This window comes from Somniosus microcephalus, chromosome 1 (assembly GCF_052327205.1).
Source record: "Somniosus microcephalus isolate GS21.2 chromosome 1, FLI_Smic_1.0, whole genome shotgun sequence".
Taxonomy (NCBI): Eukaryota; Metazoa; Chordata; class Chondrichthyes; order Squaliformes; family Somniosidae; genus Somniosus; species Somniosus microcephalus.
The window spans coordinates 409750109-409770450 of NC_140987.1; the positions used below are offsets into that span (position 1 = coordinate 409750109).

The 20342-nt window shown below is 45.4% G+C and overlaps 1 protein-coding gene across 2 annotated transcripts in view; it reads left to right on the forward strand.

The window, feature by feature from the left end:
- Positions 1 to 20342, forward strand: part of arhgap20b (Rho GTPase activating protein 20b) — a 182694-nt gene that overhangs the window by 96630 nt on the left and 65722 nt on the right. For both annotated transcript variants that reach the window (XM_085998845.1, XM_085998856.1), the window contains exons 6-8: positions 1774 to 1858; positions 9948 to 10025; positions 17762 to 17828. In XM_085998845.1, coding sequence (XP_085854971.1) covers positions 1774 to 1858; positions 9948 to 10025; positions 17762 to 17828 — 230 coding nt within the window. The remainder of the gene's footprint in view (positions 1 to 1773; positions 1859 to 9947; positions 10026 to 17761; positions 17829 to 20342) is intronic.

Here is a 20342-nt window from a genome sequence, read left to right on the forward strand (position 1 = left end):
ACTCTGCTTCTTTCTGCTGCATAGGTCATGAGCTATGGCTGCATGAGGAAGTCTGGGTCTCCCTCTTCATTTCCCTTGAAATAAGGTGGCACAGATGATTGCTTTAAAATGAACATATAATGGGAGCTTCCGGGGAAGCAGGCATTGCCCGCATGGTTCTGTACTGATGGTTGCATACCATGCCCGCACTGAGATGAGAAATTCCCTTTTGGGTCATTGTGTAGAGAGGCCGGATTGGCAAAATTGGTGCAACCTCTGGGAAAGCCAGCAATTCTGTAAAATTATGTTATCCTTTTACATCACTTCTGTTGTTCAGTGGCAAAGGTAATGAAGTTGTTCTGTTAAAAGATGTATCTTTGATCCCCTTGATATATCTGTGGGCAGAAAACTGCCTGTCCCTGAAGTTGTCCTCAGTGTTAGCCTAAAAGGAGCCCTGCACCTAGAACTTGAGGGCCATGCTGACAGTCTATGGCCATGCCATACAGATGTTTCGTATTGTGCGGCGCTCTTCCCAACAGAGATTGCACAGCTCTGTTACTGCCTCCCTGCTAAACATCACCTTCCTTAGGCACATTGCTACTGCCATTACCAGTTATTTGTGCCTGGTATGAAAGACCTGGTGTGGTGGATAGTACACCACACATTCCACCTGACACCATCAGCACCTCTTCTCTGCTCTTAATGCTCCTTCTCTGCAAAAGTCCAGTGCTGGTAGAGTGCTGACTGCAGTCACCATAGTGGCCAAAAACTTACAACATGGGAGAAATGTTGAGTCTACACCTTTAAATAAATACTCCAGATTTCTCAGCGCAGCCTATCCATTAGGTTGGGTGAGATGAACATGAAGGGCCAGCCATGCATTACTGCAACAAAGTGGGACACATACCCCTTAAATAACCCACACTGCTACATTAAAAAAATAAATTCATTTACACCTTGCAGGATTTCCCAAAGCACATCACAGGCAATTAATTACTTTTGAAGTGTGGTCACTGTTATAGCCTACGTATAGTGTCATAACTTGCCAAGAATTCAGTCCAGAGCGATCATGCCCCACAAATACTTTTAATAACATCAATGTGACATATTATTGTGCCACTTGTGATTCTGTTTATAAAATAATAAATTTGTGCTCAAATACTGTCAGTACCACATTGGTAAATGTTGCATTATAACATTATGAATTAACAGAAAATCAAGTTCAAAAATTTAAAAATGAGCTGTGAATAATGTAATGAGAATTCTCTTCACTCTTTGTATTTAGTCTATTTTTAAAGTTCCATCATTCCGTAGGCCAGGAAGGTCCCAGGTTTGATCCCTGATCTGCAATGATATCAGCTGAAGCACATTTGGCACTAGACTAGGGCTAGGGAGAAGAAATATCAGTCAGAGTTCCTGTTCCTTATTGTATTCCAGGGACTTGTACTGGAAAGTTCATGTGAACATCTGGTAATCAGAGGATGGAGCTTTGCCTATTGACAGAGTCAAATGGCCTGCTGGCTGACACATGAAGAATGGCTACTTGGTTAAGGTACTGGAGAATGTCCAACACCAATGAAACTGTACCCCTTTTGAGGGAGTCTAGAGGAAGAGAGGGAAGAAAGTTGGAAGAAAGAATTTTTTAATTAAAAAAAATGTTATTTACCTGTGGAACACATTGTTTCAGTCCTTCTGTGATTGTACAAGATCAAAACAGATTGTTCACAGATGTCAACTTGTTCTTAGCAGTTTATGTGGAGAGATACTAATCGTGACTGTTTGTTCCGTATACAGGCAAATTAAAGAGATGAAGCAGGATGAACATCCAAAGAAAATATCTATGAAAATGCTAGTGATGACAGCGCAGAGTGGCGCCTCAGTATGTATTGTCACTTCCATGTTGTATTTATATAAAACACAACCAAAAAAAAACTTTAATTCTTTGGGGTTTAGATTGTTTTGAGGGTATTGCTAAAAGTAGATAAACAGCTTATGTTCAGAAAAGGCTTTGAAGGATGCTGTAAATCATAATTTGTTTTCTTGCCAATTGTCTCCTCTTATTTCCTGGAGGCACTGCCTCTTGCTATAGCGCAGTTCCACAGCTACTAACAACTTACCCAAGTGGCCAATTGTCATGTATGGGCCTAGCTGTCTGACATCACAGCTTGGCTGATCCCGTTCTTACTTGGTATCTGCATGGGCACTTTACAACATGAGGCAATGGCTAGTGATCTCCTTAACCTGGGGTACTGAGGCCAACTGTAGCTCCCTTACTGCTGCCCCAGCTGAGGTCAGCGAACTCAGCACAGAATTTAATGTATTAGTACTAAACTAGGCAGTGTGTTTATCCAATGGGGCTGGGGAGGGGAAGAGTTCTTGGATCTCATAGGTCAAAATATGTGCAGATTCTCAGAAATAGGAGTAGATATAGAAAATGATGCCAAAACAAAATCTGAAAAATGTAAGTGCAGCATGCTTGGGTGGACCAGGTGAGTTTGGGCCTATGAGGAGGAGCTTTAACTCCCAAAAAATGGGCAGGTTGAATCACATGGGAGGTTAAAGTGTTAAAAATCTGAATCGCAACCGAACCCACCTCCAACCCGCCCACTTCTGGTTTTAACGGAGGTGGGACGGAGGCGGGCAGCCAACCTGCTCCCAGGAGGTGGGTTGGCAATTTAAATATTATAATAAGAACATAAGAAGTAGGAGCAGGAGTAGGCCATATGGCCCCTCGGGCCTGCTCCGCCATTCAATAGGATCATGGCTGATCTGAACCTAGACTCACGTCCACTTCCCTGCCTGCTCCCCGTAACCCCTAATTCCCTTATCAGCTAGGAAACTGTCCATCTCCTTTTTAAATTTATTTAATGTCGCAGCTTCCACAGCTCTCTGAGGTAGCAAATTCCATAGATTTACTACCCTCTGAGTGAAGAAGTTTCTCCTCATCTCAGATTATGCCCCCTAGTTCTAGTCTCACCCATCAGTGGAAACATCCTCCCCGCATCCACCCGATCAAGCCCCCTCACAATCTTATATGTTTCGATAAGATTGCCTCTCATTCTTCTGAATTCCAATGAGTAGAGGCCCAACCTACTCAACCTTTCCTCATAAGTCAACCCCCTCATCTCCGGAATCAACCGAGTGAACCTTCTCTGAACTGCCTCGAGAGCAAGTATACCTTTTCTTAAATATGGAAACCAAAACTGTACGCAATATTCCAGGTGTGGCCTCACCAGTACCCTGTATAACTGCAGCAAGACTTCCCTGTTTTTATACTCCATCCCCCTTGCAATAAAAGCCAAGATTCCATTGGCCTTCCTGATCACCTGCTGTACCTGCATACTAACCTTCTGTGTTTCATGCACCAGGACCTCCAGATCCCTTTGTACTGTAGCACTTTGCAGTTTCTCTCCATTTAGATAATAACTTGCTCTTTGATTTTTTCTGCCAAAGTGCATAACCTCACACTTTCCAACATTATATTCCATCTGCCAAATTTCTGCCCACTCACTTAGCCTGTCTATGTCGTTTTGCAGGTTTTTTATGTCCTCCTCACTCACTGCTTTCCCTCCCATCTTTGTATCGTCGGCAAACTTGGATATGTTGCACCTGGTCCCCTCCTCCAAACCATTAATATAGATTGTAAAGAGTTGGGGTCCCAGCACTGACCCCTGCGGAACACCACTAGTCACTGATTGCCAACCCGAGAATGAACCATTTATCCCAGCTCTGTTTTCTGTTAGATAGCCAATCTTCCACCCATGCCAGTATATTACCCCCAATCCCGTGATTTTTTATCTTGTGCAGTAATCTTTTGTGTGGCACCTTATCAAAATGCCTTTTGGAAGTCCAAATACACCACATCCACTGGTTCCCCTTTATCCACCCTGTTTGTTACATCCTCAAAGAATTTGAGCAAATTTGTCAAACATAACTTCCCCTTCATAAAACCATGCTGACTCTACCCGATTAAATTATGCTTATCCAAATGTCCTGTTACTGCTTCCTTAATAATGGACTCCAACATTTTACCAAACACAGATGTTAGGCTAACTGGTCTATAGTTTCCAGCCTTTTGTCACCTTTTTTAAATAAGGGCGTTACATTAGCAGTTTTCCAATCTGTTGGGACCTTTCCTGAATCCAGGGAGTTTTGGAAAATTACCACCAATGCATCCGCAATCCCTACTGCTACTTCTCTCAAGACCCTAGGATGTAAGCCATCAGGTCCAGGGGATTTATCTGCCTTAAGTCCCATTATCTTACCGAGTACCATCTCCTTAGTGATTTTAATCGTGTTTAGCTCCTCCCCCCCTATAGCCCCCTGTTTGTCCAATGTTGGGGTATTTTTAGTGTCCTCTACTGCAAAGACTGATACAAAATATTTGTTCAGCGTTTCTACCATCTCCATGTTCCCCACCACTAATTTCCCGGTCTCGTCCTCTAAGGGACCAACATTCACTTTAGCCAACCTTTATCTTTTTATATAACTGTAGAAACTCTTGCTATCTGTTTTTATATTTTTTGCTAGTTTACTTTCATAATCTATCTTCCCTTTCTTAATTAATCTTTTAGTTATTCTTTGCTGGCTTTTAAATGCTTCCCAATCTTCTATCCTCCCACTAGATTTGGCTACTTTATATGCCCTTGTTTTCAGTCGGATACTATCCTTTATTACTTTACTTAGCCACGGATGGCTGTCTTTTCTTTTACGCCCCTTTTTCCTCAGTGGACTATATTTTTCTTGAAAGTTGTGAAATATCTCCTTGAATGTAGACCACTGCTCATGTACCGTCTTACACCTTAATCTATTTTCCCAGTCCACTTTAGTCAACTCTGCTCTCATACCTTCATAGTCTCCTTTATTTAAGCTTAGTACACTGATTTGAGATCCAACTCTCTCACCCTCCAACTGAATTTGGAATTCAACCATGTTATGGTCACTCATTCCAAGGGGATCCTTTACTAGGACATTTTTTATTAATCCTGTCTCATTACACAGGACCAGATCTAAGATTGCCGGCCCCCTGGTTGGTTCAGTAACATACTGCTCAAGGAACCCGTCCCTAATGCACTCTATGAACTCTTCCTCAAGGCTGCCCTGCCCAATTTGATTTGTCCAGTCAATATGAAAGTTAAAATCTCCCATGATTATAGCTGTTCCCTTATTATAAGCCCCAACTATTTCCTGATTTATACTCTGACCAACAGAGTTGCAACTGTTAGGAGGCCTATCGACTACGCCCACTAGTGACTTTTTCCCCTTATTATTCCTTATCTCCACCCAAACCATTTCATTATCCTGATCCTTTGACCCAATATCATTTCTCACTATTGCAGTGATTCCATCCTTTATTAACACAGCCACCCCACCTCCCTTTCCTTCCTGTCTGTCCTTCCTAATAGTCAAATACCCCTGGATGTTTAGTTCCCAGTCATGGTCACCCTGCAGCCATGTCTCCGTAATGGCCACCAGATCATACCCATGTGTAGTTATTTGTACCGTCAACTCGTCTATTTTGTTACGAATGCTGCGTGCATTCAGACAAAGAACTTTTAAATATGTTTTGTGACAATTTATTCCTGCTTTTACCCTCTTTACTACTTTACCTTTATCTTTATATATTCTGTCCTTTCCTGACACGCTCTGGTTTTTAATTCCCCCACTGCTACCTTGCTCTATTGCCTTCTCCACTGACATTTTTATTTTTCGCTCTCTTGAAACCTCCCCCACACTAATTAGTTTAAAGCCCTCTCTACAGCCCTAGTTATTCGATTCGCCAGGATTCTAGTCCCAGCACTGGCCAAGTGAAGTCCGTCCCAACGGAACAGTTCGCTCCTGTCCCAGTACTGGTGCCAGTGTCCCAAGAAGCAAAACCCATTTCTCCCACACCAGTCTTTGAGCCACGCATTTAACTCTCTGATTTTATTTACCCTAGCCAAATTTGCTCGTGGCTCAGGTAGTAATCCAGAGATTATTACCCTTGTGGTTCTGCTTTTTAATTTGGCCCCTAGCTGCTCATACTCCCTCAGCAGAACCTCTTTCCTTGTCCTATCTATGTCATTGGTACCAACATGGAGGGGCCATGAAATAACACTGGCGAGCAAAATAAAGGAAAATCCTAAGATGTTTTATAAGTATATTAAGGGCAAGAGGATAACCAGGGAAAGGGTAGGGCCCATTAGGGACCAAAGTGGCAATCTGTGTGTAGAGCCAGATGAGGTAGGCGGGGTTTTAAATGAATTTTTTGCATCTGTGTTCACTATGGAGAAAGACGATGCAGACATAGAAATCGGGCAAGGGGACTGTGACATACTTGAACATATTAGCATCGAGAGGGAGGAGGTGCTAGCGGTTTTAGCAGGCCAAAAAGTGGATAAATCCCCAGGCCCGGACGAGATGTATCCCAGGCTGCTGTGGGAGGCAAAGGAGGAGATTGCAGGGGCTCTGACACAAATTTTCAGAACCTCTCTGGCCACAGGGGATGTACCAGAGGACTGGAGAACAGCTAACGTAGTACCATTATTCAAGAAGGGTAGCAGGGATAAACCAGGGAATTACAGGCCAGTGAGCCTAACATCTGTGGTAGGGAAATTATTGGAAAAAATTCTGAGGGACAAAATTAGTCTCCACTTGGAGAGGCAAGGATTAATCGGGAATAGTCAGCATGGCTTTGTCAAGGGTAAATCATGTCTGACAAATCTGATTGAATTTTTCGAGGGGGTGACTAGGGGGGTGGATGAGGGAAATGCTGTGGATGTGGTTTACATGGACTTCAGTAAAGCTTTTGACAAAGTCCCGCATAGGAGACTGGTCAAGAAGGTAAGAGCCCATGGGATCCAGGGTGCCTTGGCGCGTTGGATCCTAAACTGGCTGAGTGGCAGGAGGCAGAGGGTGATGGTCGAAGGTTGCTTTTGTGACTGGAAGCCTGTGTCCAGTGGGGTACCTCAGGGATCGGTGCTGGGTCCCTTGTTGTTTGTGATCTACATAAATGATTTGGATGAGAATGTAAAAGGTATGATCAGTAAGTTCGCAGATGACACGAAAATTGGTGGGGTGGTACATTGCGAGGAGGAAAGCCTCAGGCTACAGGACGATATAAACGGGTTGGTCAGATGGGCGGAAAAGTGGCAAATGGAATTTAACCCTGAAAAGTGCGAGGTGATGCATTTTGGACGGACAAATAAGGCAAGGGAATACACAATGAGTGGTAGGACCCTAGGAAGTACAGAGGGTCAGAGGGACCTTGGTGTACATGTACATAGATCCCTGAAGGCAGCGGAACAGGTAGATAAGGTGGTTAAAAAGGCATATGGGATACTTGCCTTCATTAGCCGAGGCATAGAATATAAGAGCAGGGAGGTTATGATGGAGCTGTACAAAACGCTGGTGAGGCCACAGCTGGAGTACTGTGTGCAGTTCTGGTCGCCTCACTATAGGAAGGATGTGATTGCTTTGGAGAGGGTGCAGAGAAGATTCACCAGGATGTTACCTGGGATGGAGCGCCTCAGCTATGAAGAGAGGCTGGACAGGCTGGGGTTGTTTTCCTTGGAGCAAAGAAGGCTGAGGGGGGACCTGATTGAGGTGTACAAAATGATGAGGGGCATAGATAGGGTAGATAAAGAGGAACTTTTCCCCTTAGTAGGGGGGTCAATAACAAGGGGGCATAGATTCAGGGTAAGGGGCAGGAGATTTAGAGGGGATTTGAGGAGGAACTTCTTCACCCAGAGGGTGGTTGGAATGTGGAACTCAATGCCTGAAAGGGTGGTAGAGGCAGGAACCCTCACAACATTCAAGAAGCATTTGGATGAGCACTTGAAATGCCATTGCATACAAGGCTATGGACCAAATGCTGGAAAATGGGATTAGACTGGACAGGGATGGATGGGCGGCGCAGACACGATGGGCCGAAGGGCCTCTTTCTGTGCTGTAAAACTCTATGACTCTATGACTCTAACTGGATCCTCCCCCTCCCACTCCAAGTTTCTCTCCAGCCCAGAGGAGATGTCCTTAACCCTGGCACCGGGCAGGCAACACAACCTTCAGGACTTTCGCTCTCGGCTGCAAAGAACCCTATCTATCCCCCTAATGATACTATCCCCTACCACTACAACATTTCTTTTTACTCCCCCCACTTGAATGGCCCCTCGTTCCACGGTGCTGTGGCCAGGTTGCTCATCCTCCCTGCAGTCCCCGTTCCCGTCCTCACAGGGAGTAAGAGCCTCGAACCTGTTGGAGAAGAGCAAGGGCTGCAGCTCCACCAACACTACCTCCTGGATCCCCGTACCTGCCTCACTCATAGTCATACCCTCCTGTCCCTGACCACGGGCTACATCTGAATTAGTTAATCTAATTGGTGTGACTACTTCCTGGAACACAGAGTCCAGGTAACTCTCCCCCTCCCTGATGTGTCGCAGTGTTTGAAGCTCGGACTCCAGCTCATCAACACGGAGCCGGAGTTCCTCGAGGCCTCATATTGACCCACAATTTCAAATTTAACTCTGGCCGGCTGGATTTCCCAGGCCTTGGGAAGTGCCTTTCCACTTACCTGCTGGATCCAGCGCACCTGCTGTGCCAACCCCCAGCGATCGGACACCCCCACCTTCTGATTTCCCCCCGACCTCACCAACAAGGCCTCCGATCTCACACCCGAGGCCTCCAATCCCTCAGGCCTCTGACCTCCGACCCCCACCCCCGGCCTCCAACCCCCACCACCCCCCGGCCTCCAATCTCCAACACCCCACCGGCCTCCGATATCTCCTTCCCTCCCCTCTGCTCCCTGGTTGTGGCCTTGTGCCAAAGGCCTACCCGCCCAACAGTCAGCCAGCCTCTCAACCTGGCTGGCTGCGGCCGGGAAATGGAGAAAGGAAATGTTAATCAGGTCCTGCCGATAAATTCAGCAGGGCCTGAGGGAAACCTGTTCTTCCGGTTTTCCTGACCTCAATCCAGCCGCCAGCCCCCTCCGCTTCCTCCCCACCTCCGAGTAAAAATCCAACCCGTGATTCCCAAAGCTTTCCACCACTGGGGCTTCATCACCTCATGGTCTGTGTCATCTCACTTAACAGTCTGCTCATTGGCATTGATTGGACACTGGCCATTCATTTCTGGGATCTGAGATCAAATCCAGTCCCTATTACTGTAAGTATCTTGGCCCCACCCTATATATATATATTATTACTGATAGCCCTCCAGTACCTCCTAAGTGGTCACTTTTTATACATGAGCCAAGATCAGCAGGTAACTTCACTATGAGGGAGCATCAGTGGTGAGCCCAATCCTATCCCTAAGCCACATCTGCACTCAAAAGTTTCAGCAGAGTACCAGAGGCTGCCAGTGCCCTCCCACACACTACTGGAACTGCTAGGACATGCACCAGCAAATATAACGCCTTCGAGGGGAAAGGAAAGCCTGCTGGCTATAATGGTCCTATGCAAAATAAACTTGGGCAAATTCAATCCAGTTCATGTGCAAAGTTTAATTCTGCACTAAAGTGGTAGTTTTATGAAACTTCACTCCCAGTGCAGAGCCTTGTCTGGGAGGAGCACTTACTGTGAACTTGAGTGTATTCTCCCCATGAGTTTCTGTTCATTAAAATCATTAGATAGAAAATTGTGTGGGAGTGAGTGTGTGCGTGAGCCCAAATTCTCCATGTGCATTCCCAGCAGGCAAGGCTCCACACTGGAATTTCATAACATTAACTCTTAAGTTAGCAATTTCCGTCAGAGAGGCCATTGGGTGGCTAGTGTAAAAATGCCAAATTGGTGCTCTGCTGAAGCTGGAGTTTAAGTATATTGTTGGGGCAGTCTACTGGGCTCTTCACCACATCTAGAAGTCCTATAGCTGATCTAGGAGTGCTTAAAATGGAAAGTGTTCCATTCCCTAGCATGAACAGCTTTCACCTTGAAAAGCACAAAGATTAAAATCTGTTCATATGAAATTGATGTGGATATTTGTTTTTAATTCACTAGGCATTAACACTTATGGTGGGTAACACAGATACAGCAAAAAAGGTCATTAAAATGGCAGCTCAGCAGCTCAATGCAAAGGTAAGTTGAGTTGTTTTATATCTGTACATCTGTGACTCTTTAGAAACCATTACATACTAAATATTCTTTACAGTGTGATGTGCCTCAATAATTCCGAGACTCGAAGGTAGCAGAACAAAACAAGGCTTTTATTAACTTAGAACGAAACACGTAAGCGAGAGAGATGTCGTCCTTCTGGAGATTGGGGCTAGACTGAAGCTAGCTTACAAACGGGGCCAGGTATGGGCGGAGCCCTACACACAGCACATTCCAGCACATTCCAGTATACAATACAGCACATTCCAGTACACAATACAATGAGGTCTGGGGGAAGGGAAATGACACTGAAACCGATCTCAGTCACAGGCAGTGATGAATGGAAATATTTCATCACATTGTGTATTAGCAGATCTCCCATGGTGCTGCTCACAGATGGTTTTGAATCTGAAGTGGGAATATGTTTACCTACTGACCTGATCTGAATAGGTAAATCCAGATTGTACAAGAAACTTTCAATTTACCGGCACCTAAATAACCGGAAATCTCAGTTAACTGGAAAAATTCAGGAGTAGGTTCAGGTAACTTTTATTACTTGCCTTCCTCCATTTGTTGCTGTGCAAGGGTGTGGCTGCAGCTGTTGCTAAGCTACAGAGACGCTTGCAACTTGTGGCCATTGTTCTGAAGCTGAACAGGGTTTGTTGCTTTATACGGAGCTCTCAGCTCCATATCTTTTACTATAGCGTTCGGTTATCCGGAATTTTTGATGAACCGGCACCACGTCGGTCCAGTCCGTGCCGGATAAAAAAAAGTTTCCTGTAGCCACTTAATGTCTGAGGTCTGTCAAAGGGCAATTGTAAACTTGTAAATTTCAGGTGCCAGTCAGTGAGTGGCACTTTTTTAAAGATTACTTTGCACCTGTAACAAAGTGTGATATTTAGAGTGTGATATCTCATGAATGCCAGACAGGTGCTAGATGCAAAATTGTTATGTATAAACCAGCAGATCTTCTTCGACATTGCTCACAGTGAGTTAGAGGTCACACTTTTCCAAGAGGGTGTGGTTGGGGTGATAAATATTACAATTTTCAACAGGTGGAAAATCCAACGTGGTGGCTCTGCATTTCTGTATGGTTTGATTGCTTTAGCCTTGCCTTTCGCTTATTAGTAGTTGTTGCTGTCTGACCAATTTTGATTCATAGTTTTATGAACTTCATGGTTAGTGGTTTACATTCCTGCTTGCTGCTTACCGATTATTCAGTGATGTTTTGATTTGTAACGATAGGAGTATTATAGTATGTAATGCAGAATGTTTTATTTTGCTTCTATGGTAGAGATATATATCCTGGCCTGTTCCTTTAAGGCTATAGGCCTAGAAATTCAGGTGGCTGCGCCACCCGTTAGCGCCTTAAGAGGGCGCTAAGTGGGTCGCAAGCCACTGGCCATGCTTCCCGCTAAATTCAGCGGGATGCTAGTGGTGGCGCTAGCTGTTAGCGCTGTGCCGCTACCGATGACTTCATCGGTGTGCGCAGTGCCCCGTTGATGCCCCGGCCGCGATATTTAGAAGCGCCCCCTGATTTAACGCCAGACGTTATATGCGACCGGTTCGGGGGGGCCTACCTGTGGCGGTGGAGGCGCAAATTAAAGGAGAGGTGTGGGGCGGCCATTTTTGTTGCTGGCCGCCTGCCAGCACCTCTCCGCACTGCCGTCCCTGGCCTCCTGAATCCCCCCCCCGCGGAGTGCCGGCTGCGTTCCGAGAGCCCGGCACTTCTCCTCGGTGCCGGGCTCTTTTGCCGGCACTCGCGATCCTCGGGGGCCCAGCTGGGCCCCAGATCGCAGTGAACAAGGCCCCTCCCCTTCAAGTAGGGGAGGAAGGCCTGCAGTACCGCAGTGCGACGTGCCGCAGTGTGTGGCGCTGCGGCACGTAACACAACAATATTCAGTTGCAGCGCCCCAAGAGGGATGCGGGGCGCCTCCAGTAGCGCCGCGCTTCCCTTTGGGGCGCTCCAACTGAATTTACGGCCGGCTGGCCGTGGATGCTTCCGGGGCGCTACATTTAGCGCCCTGGCGAGGCTGGCGCCCCAAACGGGGCGCTACTGAATTTCTAGGCCATAAAGTCCAATCATATAAGTAAAAACAGCCTGATGTCACTCAGAGTTTAGCTGTTGTTGGTGAGGGAAGTTTGTAGATTGAAATGTTTCGGGCTGCAGCTCAGAACTGTACATAGCAAGTTAATAGATACATTAGTTTGAAATCAAAGTCTAACCACCACCCCTTACCATCGCTGAATCCCCCACCATCAATATCCTGGGGGTCATCATTGACCAGAAACTTAAATGGACCAGCCACATAAATACTATAGCTACAAGAACAGGTCAGAGGCTGGGTATTCTGCGGCGAGTGTCTCACCTCCTGACTCCCCAAAGCCTTCCACCATCTACAAGACACAAGTCAGGAGTGTGACAGAAAACTCTCCAATTGCCTGGATAAGTGCAGCTCCAACAACACTCAAGAAGCTCGACAACATCTAGGACAAAACAGCCCGCTTGATTGGCACCCCATCCGCCACCTTAAACATTCACTCCCTCCATCACCGACGCACCGTGGTTGCAGTATGTACCATTTACAAGATGCACTGCAGCAACTCAACAAGGCTTCTCTGGCAGCACCTTCCAAACCCACAACCTTGACCACCTGGAAGGACATGGGCAGCAGGCGCATGGGAACACCATCACCTCTAAGATCCCCTCCAAGTTACATACCATCCTGACTTGGAAATATATCGCTGTTCCTTCATCGTCGCTGGGTCAAAGTCCTGGAACTCCCTCCCTAACAGCACTGTGGGAGTACCTTCACCACACGGATTGCAGCGGTTCAAGAAGGTGGCTCACCACCAACTTCTCAAGGGCATCTAGGGATGGGCAATAAATGCTGGCCTTGCCAGTGACGCCCACATCCCAGGAATGAATAAAAAAAATGTTTGTGCATGCACCACAAAAGAAATTCAACAATACTCATCTAGTAAACTGAATAGCCACACTGCAAAATATGAACTTCATTAAACGCACTTTTCCTCAACTGTTAAATACTCTTACACAAAGCTACCTGTACATGTAGACACATTATCAATAAAATCACTAAAAATATGACATAGTTTAAAAAATTCACCAGCAAATGCAAAAAGAAGTAACTGAAGGAAGCTAACACCAGTGAAATACAAGACTGCCTACTAGAATGAAGAATCTCAGGCTGAAAACCATTTGCCCACTATAAATTCATCCCTGTGCTCGCTGACCTACATTGGCTCCTGGTTAAGCAATGCCTCGATTTCAAAATTTCCATCCTTGTTTTCAAATCCCTCCATGGTCTCGCCCCTCCCTAGCTCTGGAACCTCCTCCAGCCCCACGACACGCCTGAGATAGCTGTGCTCCTCTAATTCTGACCTCTTGAGCATCCCTGATTATAATCACTCAACCATTGTCAGGCGTGCCTTCTGTTGCCTAGGCCCTAAACTCTGGAATTCCCTCCCTAAACCTCTCTGCCTCGCTACCTCTCTTTCCTCCTTTCAGACGCTCTTTAAAACCTACCTCTTTGACCAAGCTTTTGGTCACCTGCCCTAATTTCCCCTTATGTGGCTCGGTATCAGATGTTTTTGTCTTACAATATTCCTGTGAAGCGCCTTGGGACACTTTACTACATTAAAGGTGCTATATAAATACAAGTTTTTTGTTGTTGTCGTCCAAATATATAATGGAAACGTAGCCCCCTCCACACACCTCCGCCAGTTGAAGAGGTCATGGCCAATAACAATCCTCCACTGATCAGAGATGTCACCCATCCACCACCACACCCTCCAAATGGACATTTCAAGATCCCCTAATCCCAAACAGTCAGGAATGAAAAATGCAATGATTAAGTGTACAGTGAAGTATCAAATTGTCAAAAGTTAAGGCATTCAAGTTATGGCAGTAACCTTCTCTATCAACTAGCATAAGAAACTGGAAGAAAGACCTCAGGCGGACAAAGTGAATGAGAAATCCAGTGAACCTTCCCCCTGCCTCCACTGGGATTGTAGACCCCTTCACCCTCACTGAACCCATTCCCGCCCACAAGCAGGAATCGGAGCATCCATACCCCACCACCCACGCATGAGCAGAAATCCCCTCTCGCACTTTGGAATAGCTTTTATCAACTTCCATCTACTGAGCAGAAACAAGTACAGCAGCCTCCTCCTGCACTCACCAACAATTAGGCCACAGTCACCATCACCCCCCACACACCCCCACCACCAAACAGATATCAGGGAACCCCCAGCCCCTGCATTGAGAAGCAATTAGTACACAAAGCATCCTCCCAAGCAGTCTGACAACTTCCTCCCAACAGGACAGAAGTCCGGCTATAAGACCCCCATCCCTTCAGAGCAGAAATACGACCAAATCCCCAACTCCCACCGAGGTCAAACCTGGCCTACCAACCTATCCCCACTGAGTACAGAGACGCCCTTGCCAACCTCCTGAGTCTTCCCCTCCCCCTATTGAGCACCAACTCTGGAATTTCCTTTTCCCTGCTAAAAATAAATCTCCACCCCCTGCTGAGCTGTAGCTTGTGCCCACTTGGAACAAACTTGGGCCAATTCCTGCTTCCTCATGAGCAGTAACTCACCACCTACTCAATGAGAAACAAACTTCCCGCCACCCACTCTTCCAGTCCCTCACCTACAAACAACTCAAAAAGAAAGACTTGCATTTCTATAGAAACATAGAAACATAGAAGATAGGAGCAGGAGTAGGCCATTCGGCCCCTCGAGCCTGCTCCGCCATTCAATGAGATCATGGCTGATTGTCCAAATTCAGTACCCTGTCCCTGCCTTCTCTCCATATCCCTTGATCCCCTTAGCCTTAAGAAATATATCCAACTCCTTCTTGAATATATTTAATGAATTGGCCTCTACTGCCTTCTTTGGTAGAGAATTCCACAGGTTCATCACTCTCTGGGTGAAGAAATTCCTCCTTATCTCTGTCCTAAACGGCTTACCCCTTATCCTTAGACTGTGACCCCTGGTTCTGGACTCCCCGACCATCGAGAACATCCTTCCAGCATCTAGTCTGTCTAGTCCTGTTAGAATTTTATAAGTTTTGATGAGATCCCCTCTCATTCTTCTAAACTCCAGCGAGTACAAGCCCAATCGACCCAATCTCTCCTCAAACGTCATTCCTGCCATCCCAGGTATCAGCCTGGTGAATCTTCGCTGCACTCCTTCCATGGCAAGAACATCCTTCCTCAGATAAGACGACCAAAACTGCACACAATACTCCAGATGTGGTCTCACCAAGGCCCTGTACAACTGCAGCAAGACATCCTTGTTCCTGTACTCAAACCCTCTCGCTACGAAGGCCAACATACCATTTGCCTTCTTAACCGCCTGCTGCACCTGCATGCTTACTTTCAGTGACTGGTGCACAAGGACGCCCAGGTCTCGTTGCACTTCCCCTTCTCCCAATCTATTGCCATTCAGATAATAATCTGCCTTCCTGTTTTTGACACCAAAGTGGATAACCTCGCATTTATCCACGTTATATTGCATCTGCCATGCTTCTGCCCAATCACCCAACCTGCCCAAATCATACTGGAGTTTCTCGGTATCCTCCTCACAGCACACACGCCCACCCAGCTTTGTGTCGTCTGCAAACTTGGAGATATTACATCTAGTTCCCTCATCCAGATCATTAATATATATTGTGAATAGCTGGGGTCCAAGGACCGATCCCTGCGGTACCCCACTAGTCACTGCCTGCCACTCGGAAAAAGAGCCGTTTATTCCAACTCTTTGCTTTCTGTCTGCCAACTAGTTCTCTATCCAAGTCAATACCTTGCCCCCAGTCCCATGTGCCTTAATTTTACACGCTAATCTCTTATGCGGGACCTTATCGAAAGCCTTTTGAAAATCCAAATACACCACATCCACTGGTTCTCCCTTATCTGTTTTACCAGTTACATCCTCAAAAAATTCCAGTAGATTAGTCAAGCACGATTTACATTTTGTAAATCCATGTTGACTTTGTCCGATCCGGTCACTTTTTTCCAAGTGTTCTGCTATTACATCCTTTATAATGGACTCTAGCATTTTCCCCACTACCGATGTCAGGCTTACTGGTCTGTAATTCCCCGTTTTCTCTCTACCACCCTTTTTGAACAGTGGGGTAACATTAGCTACCCGCCAATCCATGGGTACTGTTCCAGAGTCTATCGAATTTTGGAAGATGACCCGCAATGCATCTACTATTTCTAGGGCCACTTCCTTAAGTACCCTAGGATGTAGATTATCAGGCCCTGGGGATTTATCAGCCCTCAATCCTATCAATTTCCCTAACACCATTTCCCTACAAATACTGATTTCAATCAGTTCCTCCCTGTCATTACACCCTATGTTCCCCGACATCTTTGGGAGGTTATTTGTGTCCTCCTTTGTGAAGACAGAACCAAAGAATGTATTTAATTGGTCTGCCATTTCTTTGTTCCCCATTATAAATTCCCCTGATTCTGACTGCAAGGGACCTATGCTTGACTTCACCAATCTTTTTCTCTTCACATATCTATAAAAGATTTTACAGTCAGTTTTTATGTTCCCTGCAAGCTTACTCTCGTACTCTATTTTTCCCCTTTTAATTAATCCCTTTGTCCTCCTTTGTTGAATCCTAAACTGCTCCCAATCCTCAGGTTTACTGCTTTTTCTGGCCAATTTATATGTCCTCTCCTTGGATCTTATACTATCCCTAATTTCTCTTGTTAGCCACGGTTGAGTCACCTTTTTTGTTTTATTTTTATGCCAAATTGGGATAAACAAATTTTGTAGTTCATCCATGCGATCTTTGAATGTTTGCCATTGCCCATCCACCGTCAACCCTTTGAGTGTCATTCCCCAATCAATCCTACCCAACTCGCATCTCATACCATCGTAGTCTCCTTTATTTAAATTCAGGACCCTCGTCTCCGAGTCAACTATTTCACTCTCCATCTTAATGAAGAATTCTATCATATTGTGATTGATAGCGCCTTCCATGACCTCAGGATGTCCCAAAGCGCTTTACAGCCAATGAAGTACTTTTGGAGTGTAGTCACTGTTGTAATGTAGGAAACGCGGCAGCCAATTTGCGCACAGCAAGCTCCCACAAGCAGCAATGTGATAATGACCAGATAATTAGTTTTTGCTATGTTAATTGAGGGATAAATATTGGCTGGACACAAGGGATAACTTCCCTGCTCTTCTTCGAAATGGTGCCATGGGATCTTTTACCTCCACCTGCGAAAGTAGACGGGACCTCGACTTAATGTCTCATCGGAAAGATGGCACCTCCGACAGTGCGGCACTCCCTCAGCACGGCACTGGTGTCTCAGCCTAGATTTTTGTGCTCAAGTCTCTGGAGTGGGACTTGAACCCACAGAGGTGAGAGTGCTACCCACTGAGCCACAGCTGACACTCAGAACCACCCTGCACTCGGAGCTGAAATCTACCCTCTAATGTTATCCCCCTGCCCTCCACCCCACCACATGGGTAGAAAAACATTCCCTCTTTCTCCCCACTAAATCCTGAAAAAGGATCTGACTTACTTTCCTTAAAGTTATTTAAGCTTAATTTCCTCCATTAATTGTGTGCTCTTCCTGATCCTTGAGGTACTATTTGCCAGCCCGTGTTCCTCTGAGTAGGCAACAATTGATTGTTAATATTGATTAATTCCTTACTTTCTTTTTCAAAACAAACAGGACAGAGCTAGTAATTACCAGCTTTGGGTGATTGCGGGAAAAGAGGCTACACCCTACCCACTGATTGGTAAGTGTTCTCTTTAATACTATTTGTTTTAAATGATTAAAATCACAGAATCATAGAAATTTACAGCACAGAAGGAGGCCTAATCCCACTTTCCAGCACTTGGTCCGTAGCCTTGTAGGTTACGGCACCTCAAGTGCATATCCAAGTACTTCTTAAATGTGATGTGGGTTTCTGCCTCTACCACCCTTTCAGGCAGTGAGTTCCAGACCCCCACCACCCTCTGGGTGAAAGAAGTTATCTTCAACTCCCCTCTAATCCTTCTAGTAATTACTTTAAATCTATGTCCCCTGGTCAATGACCTCTCTGCTAAGGGAAATAGATCTTTCCTATCCACTCTATCTAGGCTCCTCATAATTTTATACACTTTAATTAAGTCTCCCCTCAGCCTCCTCTGTTCCAAAGAAAACAAGCCCAGCCTATCCAATCTTTCCTCATAGCTAAAATTCACTAGTCCTGGCAACATCCTTGTAAATCTCCTCTGTACCCTCTCTAGTGCAATCACACCTTTCCTGTAGTGTGGTGACCAGAATTGTAGTTAGTACTCCAGTTGTGGCCTAACTAGTGTTTTATACTGTTCAAGCATAAGCTCCCTGCTCTTATATTGTATGCCTTGGCTAATAAAGGAAAGTAGCCCGTATGCCTTCTTAACCACCTTATCTACCTGTCCTGCTACCTTCAGGGATCTGTGGACATGCACTCCAAGGTCCCTCTGTTCCTCTGCACTTCTCAGTATCCTGCCATTCATTGTGTATGCTCTTGTCTCGTTAGCCCTCCCCAAATGCATTACCTCGCACTTCTCCAGATTGAATTCCATTTGCCACTTTTCTGCTTACCTGACCAGCCCATTGATAACTTCTTGCAGCCTACAGCTTTTTTCCTCACTATCAACCACACAACCAATTTTTGTATCATCTGCAAACTTCTTAACCATGTCCGCTACATTGAAGTCTAAATCATTGATATATATACCACAAAAAGCAAGGTACCTAGTACGGAGCCCTGTGAAACCCCTCTGAAACAGCCTTCCAGTCACAAAAACACCCTTCAACCATTACCCTTGCTTCCTGCCACTAAGCCAATTTTGGATCCAGCTTGCCACTTTCCCTTGGATCTCATGGGCTTTTACTTTTCTGACCAGTCTGCCGTATGGGTCCTTGTCAAAAGCCTTGCAAAAATCCATGTAGAGTATATCAAACACGCTACCCTCATCAACCCTCCTTGTTACCTCCTCAAAAAATTCAATCAAGTTAGTCAGACACAACCTTCCCTTAACAAATCCATGCTGACTGCCCTTGATTATTCTGTGCCTTTCTAAATGACAATTAATACTGTCCCTCAGAATTTTTCCAATAATTTCCCCACCACTGAGGTTAGGCTGACTGGCCTGTAGTTATTCGGTCTATCCCTTTCTCCCTTTTTAAAGAATGGTACAACGTTAGCGGTCCTCCAGTCCTCCGCCACCACACCTGTAGCGAGAGAGGATTGGAAAATGATGGCCAGAGCCTCTGCTATTTCCTCCCTTGCTTCTCGTAACAGCCTGGGGTACATTTCATCTGGACCTGGCGATTTACCTATTTTCAAAGATGCTAAACCCCTTAATATTTCCTCTCTTACTATGTTTATCTCATCTAATATTTCACACTGCTCCTCCTTAACTACAATGTCTGCATCGTCCCTCTCTGTTGTGAAGACAGATGCAAAGTATTCATTAAGAACCATACCCACGTCTTCTGCCTCCACACACAGGTTACCTTTTTGCTCTCTAATAGGCCCTATGTTTTCTTTAGTTATCCTCTTGCTCTTTATGCATTTATAAAACATCTTTGGGTTTTCCTTGATTTTACTTGCCAATATTCTTTCATGCCCTCTCTTTGCTTTCCTAATTCCCTTTATAATTTTATCCCTGCTCTTTCTATACTCCTCTAGGCCTTCTGCAGTATTTAGCTCTCGGTATCTGACATAAGCTTCCTTTTTTTGCCTTATCCTGCCTTGTATACCCCTTGACATCCAGGGGGCTCTAGATTTGGGAGTCCCACACATTTTCTTTAAGGAAACATATTTGCTCTGAACCCTCACTATCTCCTCCTTGAATGCCGCCCACTGCTCTGACACTGATTTACCTTCAAGTAGCTGTTTCCAGTCCACTTTTGCTAAATCACATCTCAGCATAGTAAAATTGAGCTTTCCCCAATTAAGAACTTTTACTCCTGGTCCATCTTTTTCCTTTTCCATAACTACGCTAAATCTAACTTAATTATGATCACTACCACCAAAATGCTCTCCCACTGATAGCCCTGCCACCTGCCTAGCTTCATTCTCTAAAACCAAGTTCAGAACTGCCCCCTCTCTTGTTGGGCTTGCTACGTACTGGCTAAAAAAGTTCTCCTGAATGTGTTTTAAGAATTCGGCACCCTCTATACCTTTCACTCTGATTCTATCCCAGTTAATATTAGTGTAGTTGAAATCCCCTAGTATTACTGCCCTATTCTTTTACACTTCTCAGAAATCTGCCTA